The sequence below is a fragment of the Saccostrea cucullata genome, unplaced genomic scaffold (genome assembly GCF_032062105.1).
Source record: "Saccostrea cucullata isolate Sc308-1 unplaced genomic scaffold, CSIRO_AGI_Scuc_v1 ctg914, whole genome shotgun sequence".
Taxonomy (NCBI): domain Eukaryota; kingdom Metazoa; phylum Mollusca; class Bivalvia; order Ostreida; family Ostreidae; genus Saccostrea; species Saccostrea cuccullata.
In genome coordinates this window covers 31,429-39,528 of record NW_026924391.1, presented here as the reverse complement: position 1 = coordinate 39,528, position 8,100 = coordinate 31,429, and the positions used below count along the sequence as shown (strand labels likewise).

The 8,100-nt window shown below is 34.7% G+C and overlaps 1 protein-coding gene across 1 annotated transcript; it reads right to left on the bottom strand.

Moving 5' to 3' along the window:
• Positions 1-7,441, bottom strand: LOC134266333 (transcription factor kayak-like). Its single transcript, XM_062748582.1, has 4 exons — positions 7,342-7,441; positions 6,864-7,069; positions 3,152-3,259; positions 1-595 (listed from the first exon to the last, which is right to left on the bottom strand). The coding sequence occupies exons 2-4, from the start codon at positions 7,062-7,064 to the stop codon at positions 86-88; spliced, it is 819 nt and encodes a 272-aa protein (XP_062604566.1). The 5' UTR covers positions 7,065-7,069; positions 7,342-7,441; the 3' UTR covers positions 1-85.
• Between the last annotated feature and the right edge of the window lie 659 nt (positions 7,442-8,100).

Genomic DNA, 8,100 nt, shown 5'->3' with positions numbered 1-8,100 from the left:
ATGTCAATATGAAAAAGTTGTTCATTTGTGAACCAAATAAATGCTTTAAAAAATCAACCAAAAGAAGCAATTTTCTTTATTCGTCTTAAAAACTGAACTCATTGCATAAGTCATTCCATTCACCCCAACAATGCACAGAATGTTCTTCTGGAATGCAAGCCAAAAAGTCTTCAGTTTCAAATTGTTCTTCCCGTGATGCCAACGGCGTGGAGTTGACTGACCGTTGAACACCAAGATCATTTTCGGTTTGTGTTGTGAAATCGAACATTGTCTGAAAATTCATTTCACCTGAATTATTTACAGAATTTGGCGGCGTAGTTGCTGGAATCGCTTGGTTAGATTGGTCCAAATGTTCCTGATTATTTTGATCATTTGGCGTGTTTGCGGTAGTACTTTCACTCGTAGTTTCTGAGATTTCTATTCCACTCTGAACTCCTAGATTCACAATGTCCATTACATTCTCTGGTGTGATTATATATCCATTTAATTGTGAGTACTTTTCACTGAGGGTCTTTAACATCTTAGATTTTTCCGATTCCATTTCGGATATCTTTTGTTTTAAATCCTCATTTCTTTGTTCCTGGTCTTTCAGCATCTGTATTTAAACATCACAAAATCTTCTTATTATAAAAATGCTTATTTTCAAATATAGATGTATTTGTAATTGGTGATTCCGCGTATGACAGTTCATAATCAAAGTTGAAATCTTAAAATGCAAGTCAAACTGCAAGAAGGAGATATAAAAGTAATGTTGGTACCAAAAGGGAATATCTTTTTACATGTACCAAAGTCAGGATATAGAGGTTTAAATAGTAGTACTTCAGAAACGGTCTTGTCACAAGAAAACACGTAAAAAAAACACGGGTAAAAAATGAAAGCTCTAGCGTTTAAATGTTATGGCCAAGTTTAAGACTTTTAAAAAGTGGATCAAACGACAAGGTTAAATGGTCAAAATTTTTGGTATGAAAGGAAAGGATAGCGCGCGTGGCGCAATGGTTAGAGCCTCTGCTCTAGAATCACAAAGTAAGAAATTGATCCTTACGTCGCGGGTTCCAATCTCACTGTGAGAGGTGGAGAGAAGTCCTTCAGGTAGGACCGTTTAAACTGAGGTCCCATAGCGCAGTGGGTGCTGGCACGAAAAAGATCCGTACTGGTCAAGAGCAGTTAGTGTCGAGCAAACCGGGTAGGTCAAAATTTGCAGTGGTGGCGTCTCCGTATGAAGAAAACGCTCGATACGGACGTTAAACAACAAACAAACGAAAGGAAAGTACAGCAAAGACATATGTGAAATATAAAATCTCCTTCTCAGACTATTGAAAAGATGTTCAAGTTGAAAGGTTTTTTTTAAACTTAGTCAAACTACAATGTTAAAAAAAAATCGGTACCCAAATGGAGGTCTTATCACAAAGAATATTCATATCAAGAATGAAAGTCCTGTAAAAATTATGGCTGGTTTAAAATTTAGTAAAATTCTATAACAATAGCCAAACTCAAGGGGCAAAGGACAGTTTTTTTATTGCCAGGAAGCTTACAGTTTTGCGGACAAAAAGACAATATGACGGATGGACAAAGCAAAAACTACAGTAGTGTGACATAAATGAGTTCGCAAAATGGCCGCCGTCATCGTTAGTATTTTAGAAGGGCGGTGAATCAGTTGCTGAAATAACGTAATCACTTCTCCTAAAGGAAAAAAAATATTTAATTGAAATTTAGGTACGACTTAACTAAATCTGTCCATTGTTATAAAATTGGATTATTCCCCTTTGATAAACAATTATCGTCTGCTTGGAGATATGGCTCCCCATGGTCGAGAATTGACGAGTGACTTAAAAGAAATAATCATTCAGATGTCAAATGTAGGTCTGTCAAGCTATAAAATTGAAAATCTAACCGGAATTAACAGTCGTATCTTCCAAAAATTTCTCAAACGTGTGAGGGAAAGGGGTAACATAGAAAATTTACCGAGAAGTGGGGTGAAACGAAAAACTTCACAGAGAGATGACAGGGTTCTTTTCCGAAGCATTAAAATCAACCGTCGTCAGACTTTAAAAGATATAACATCCAGATTCAATGCCAGGACAGGATCTAATGTGTCACTCAGAACAGTTCACAGACAATTATCAGAGGAAGGTTATAAGAGGTGCGTAGTTTCTAAGAAAACAACTGTTTCACGCGTGAATAGAGAGAAGAGAACCCGATTTTGTCGGCAGAAATTGCACTGGACAGTAAACAATCATTGGTCATCCATAATATTCAGTGATGAGACTAAGACAGTTATTGGAAATAACGATAAAGTTCATGTCTGGAGGAAGAGTGAGGAAAGAATACGTCCTGAATGTGTCGGGTTGCGTGGTGATTGGGAAACGAACTGTCGGGCTTCCCTTGTTTTGGTGTTGCATATGTTATAATGGAGTTGGTACCCTAAAAACTGTGGATGGGAACATGAATAGCGAGAAATATATTGCAATTCTTGATGAGTGTCTTTGGCCTGTGATCGCTCGTCATTTCCCAAACCGACGCTGGACTTTCCAAGAAGACAACTCCCCCTATCATGTCTCCTCTTTCTCAAATCGTTGGAAACAAGACAATAACGTTAACACTCTACCATGGCCCCCACAAAGTCCTGATCTAAATATAATAAAAATAATGTCTGGAGAGTGCTCAAAATCCGTGTACAAAGTAGGACACATGAGGTCAGAAACGCGAATGATCTGGAGCGAATCGTCCATGAAATATGGAGTAGCCTCCTTTTGCACTATATTCAGAGTTTATATGCAAGCATTCCTAGGAGAATTCGAAGTGTTCTACGCTCTAGAGGCCATATAACAAAGTACTAACACAAAAAGGTAAGTGGTAATATTATTTTATTGATAGAAATTTGATTTTACATACCGCAAGCGCACCGCACGCATGAATGACGGCGGCCATTTTGCGAACTCATTTATGTCACACTACTGTACATGTGCCCAACCCCACCATCTTCGAGTCAAGATAAGATAATTAGGCCTAAACAATTCTCAAAAACAAGCTTTGAACAATAGATTTGCCACATGTGAAAACGCGCGGAAGTTTATATAAAGGGCACGAAACAAAAAGTAGACCTATATATGTGAAATGCAATATGATGATAACGAACAGTATCCGTTCTTACGTCAAAGATCTGTTGATTTTCCTGTTTTTTCTTCTCCCTGCATCTTTTGGCTGATACTCTATTACACTTCTTTCTCGCTTCATTTTTCTCTTGTTCTTCTTCTGTCAACTACAATGAGTAAACTGTTCTTGATAGACATACAGGACTAAACATTGAGAATAAGGACCGATCTTTTTTCACAAAATTGGAAGAGGAATGTAGTTATGCAGACTTTTATTAATTTCTTCACTTAACTACAGCCATGGATCGGACCCAGTAGGAGTGAATATTAACTTCAAAGACGAGAGACTAGTATATATTGTATAATCTTTTGAATGAGCCAAAGCAAAATGATTCCTAGCTGAAACTTTAAATTATTTTGTCTCACATAAGAATTGATCCTTGCATGTATTTCTAGATTTTAAGAAACACAAATATTTTTCATTTTTACAAACTAATTTAGAGAAATTTAATCTCTCTTTGTACTCAAGGAAAAACAGTTAACATTTCAATCCATCACAAATATTTTACAACTGGTTTACATGTATAACAATTTAAGTTCATGTTGAGAAGGTGCATTTTTAAAAATAGAATACTCTCCTGCGGCTCATGATAAAATCAACAGGAAGAGTAATAATAAAACTAATTTTGGTAGATTAATCATTCAATGTTATCCCATTAAAATTGTTAAATTAAAGTAGATATCCAAGATGTAAGTGATAAAAGAAATAAGGTTTGAAGATTTATTTACACATCTCGCGAGTCTGAAAAATAGACATCGTTTTTCCCCTTTTGAAGGATGGATCCCACACCAGATTCTTTAGGACGTCCTTTTTAAACTATGTTTTTAGCATTGAAGACTGCTTTGTTGTATTTTACGGAGAAAATTAAAGTATTGTTTTATTCGCAGATAAGTTGCTTTATGGTTAATAGTTTCGATTAAAAATGTATTATGTGAATATCTAATGAAATATGTAAAGAAAGTCTTGGTAGACATTTTTTTTTTTTGGATATAGAATTATTTATGAGGACAAAAACATTATTTTTGAATATTTTTTAACTTTTGAATAAAATCTTCCTTTAACTAGTCACAACTTGGGAGAACATTTTAGTAAATCATATTTTCATAAAAATTGAAATGAAACTGCCATTAGGGAAATTATTATTTTAATATTAGAACCAATTTCGATCAAAATAAACAAAGGATATTTTATATATTTATGTATTGCCTTCTTAATGAAAGTATCACACACTGACCCTTCAAATAATTAACTATTTTTAGACCGTTTTAAAAAATATATGAATTGATTTCTCCGTTTCATTCTCTTTTTCTATAAAACATTTTTTTCCCTGAAACAGTATATTTTCTCTGTGATATTTGGAGGGTCAATGTGACACTAAAATATACATGTATTTAACACTAAGAAATCTATATTTGATTTTCAACTTCAACACCAATTTTTAACCTGTATAAGATTTATTTTTTCATATAAAATGGTATCTATTTCAAATTATAAAATTCTGGTTGGATAATTTTTTATTCGATCGGGATCGGCCAAAATTTAAAATATTCATTTCTCTCAAATTGGCAATTTTGTTTCAATTCTCAATTAAATTATGATTGTCTAACATATCCTTTAGAGCCTAGACTTGTTTTATAAATATATTATTCATAGGTTTTGAAAATATTAACAGATAATGTGTTTTATTTTCTTTTAAAAAAATGATAAATAAACAAGAGGCCCATGGGCCACATCGCTCACCTGAGAATCTTTTGTCATATTGTTCTTTACCAGATTTCCCTCTTGTAATACATATTGTGGCCCCGCCCTACCACCGGGGGTCATGAATTGAACAATTTAGAATCTACACTACCCCAGGGTGCTTCCACATCAGTTTCAGCTTTTCTGGCCCAGTGGTTCTTGAGAAGATTTTCAAAGATTTTTCCTATATATTTCTATGTGAAACATTGATGCCCCATTGTGGCCCCGCCCTACCCCCCGGGGGGGGGGGGGGGTCATAATTTGAACAATTTAGAATCTACACTACCCCAGGGTGCTTCCACATCAGTTTCAGCTTTTCTGGCCCAGTGGTTCTTGAGAAGAAGATTTTCAAAGATTTTTCCAATATATTTCTATGTAAAAATTTGATTCCCCATTTTGGCCCCGCCCTTCCCCCGGGGGTCATGATTTGAAGAATTTAGAATCTACACTACCCCAGGGTGCTTCCACATCAGTTTCAGCTTTTCTGGCCCAGTGGTTCTTGAGAAGAAGATTTTCAAAGATTTTTCCTATATATTTCTATGTAAAACTTTGATTCCCCATTGTGGCCCCGCCCTACCCCCGGGGGTCATGATTTGAACAATTTAGAATCTACACTACCCCAGGGTGCTTCCACATCAGTGTCAGCTTTTCTGGCCCAGTGGTTCTTGAGAAGAAGATTTTCAAAGATTTTTCCTATATATTTCTATGTAAAACATTGATGCCCCATTGTGGCTTCGCCCTATCCCCGGGGGTCATGATTTGAACAATTTAGAATCTACACTACCCCAGGGTGCTTCCACATCAGTGTCAGCTTTTCTGGCCCAGTGGTTCTTGAGAAGAAGATTTTCAAAGATTTTTCCTATATATTTCTATGTAAAACTTTGATTCCCCATTGTGGCCCCGCCCAACCCCCGGGGGTCATGATTTGAACAATTTAGAATCTACACTATCCCAGGGTGCCTCCACATAAGTTTCAGCCTTATTGGCTCAGTGGTTCTTGAGAAGAAGATTTTTTAATGACCCCACCCTATTTTTGTCTTTTCTTGATTATCTCCCCTTGTGAGGGGACTTGGCCCTTCATTTTAACAATTTAAATTTCCCTTCACCCAAGGATGCTTTGTACCAAGTTTGGTCAAAATTGGCCCAGTGGTTCTTGAGAAGAAGTCGAAAATGTGAAAAGTTTACAGACGGACGGACAGACAGACAGACAGACGGACGGACGACGGACAAAATGTGATCAGAAAAGCTCACTTGAGCCTTCGGCTCAGGTGAGCTAAAAACGTCTATCTTCCTTATATATTTTATAAGATATTCAGATTATGCATTTATGAACAGCAGATATTGAACTCTAGCCCTTTTTTTTGGCAAATAAACTTTTTTTTTCATGAATGAAAAATTGGGGGAAAATCAGTTTAAAAATAATATAGAGCTTATATCGGCCTTTCAATTTAACAGGGACAAAGATCTATAAAATGCGTTGCATTCCTCCTTAAAAAATCATATGTGAAAATGAATTGTACAAATCAGGATGAAATTTGTGAAATATTTGGAAAACACTCTATGAATTCATGCATGCCGATCAAGGGGAAAGATACTTCAGTGCATAGTTAAACCAGTCAAATACATTACTTTTTATAATGTATTGATCCAAACATGTCCTTATTACCTTGATATCGTGTGTTCATATTGTTACTTTAGAATTAATCGATTTTTTGAATGTAGAAAACAATTTATTTCTTATAATATAGCAAAATATACTTCAAGACAACGCCCATTTATCACAGCAGATCAAAACCTCGGACGTTGTCTGTCAGAATGATGAAATTAATCTTTTATAATATAAATAATCAAAACTTTTTTTTAAAAATGAGAATGAAAAAAATCAGATTAATCAGATTTTGCATCGACGGTGTCGGTGTCATGTGCATGTAGCACTTGAATGTTGGTGTGTCCAAATAAAAGCTACGTACTGGATGTTTTAAAGATGGTCTATCTTCAACTCTAAGTTCCTCCTGTCCCGCGGAGACACGCCTTAGCTGTATCTTACTCTTTAGGACGTCCTTAATGAGAGTAGGCGAGACGCCGTGTTCACTCAACTCTTCACGCGCCTTTTTAAACACTGGGTCCGCCTCATACATCTCCATATCCATTTTAAAGTCTGTGTTCAACATTTTACCTGTCAAGAACAACCAATTTCACGACAATATTTTGGCTGTTTATTTGAAATAAAAATACAGATTATATGCATGTTACGTTGGTTAAAGGCACATTTTGGCGACCCGCTTGAGGTGCTGTAGTCGACCGACATTTTGATTCACCTGTTGACTTAAGTCAGGAGAAAGCACACAGATTTTATCGCATTACTTTAAATTATTGTTTCATACAGCTATCAAACACATTTTAATCCTGTACACAATAGGAATGGATAATAATCATCGATAAACTCACCTCCTTCTACTGACTGCAAAGAGACAAAAACTGATGTCGGCAGATTTTAGGATTTCTTATGACATGTGCGCAATCTATTTTTAGAAATACGTAATCGTTTGTACATTTTTGTAATTCATAAAATAAATGATATCAACTTTCAAAGTGAAGATGAATTGAGTTGCATTAGCATTGTAGACTTTTTTGGAACTTATATTGAAAGTTAAGAGTGCAATATTATTTTTAATCAAAACAGTAAACTTTATCTACTTTTATCTATTTAAAGATTAGGTGTTTTCCATGTTTACTGTGATCTAAAAATAAACTGGAAATACTTTACTAAAGGCTATTTAAAAGCTTTTAAAAATTATTATTATACATGTATAGAATGTCGTCTTTAATGTTAGTTTATAAGAGTATAGCAATTGTCATATAATATATGAATTATCAATAAATACAATTGTAAATGCACTTGTACATTGTCGGTACTTTCTATATTGAAAAAAAAAAATTATGGTTGTAAAATTTATTGTATTTAAACAGCCTAATCACCTTGGTTTCTGTTTCGTTTACTGTAATCGTTGATTAAAAGAAATATTTTTTTCAAGCTCTAGCCTTTGCACAGTATATATAAATTAAAATGTTAATAGTTTGTTGTTGTTGTTTCTTTATTAATGAAAATACTTTCATCTTTTGAAGGTATCTTGAAGGAATTTCATAGTTTTCAACTTTATAATAACTAAATTATTAAATATTTACTAAAGTTTAAAAAAAAGTATC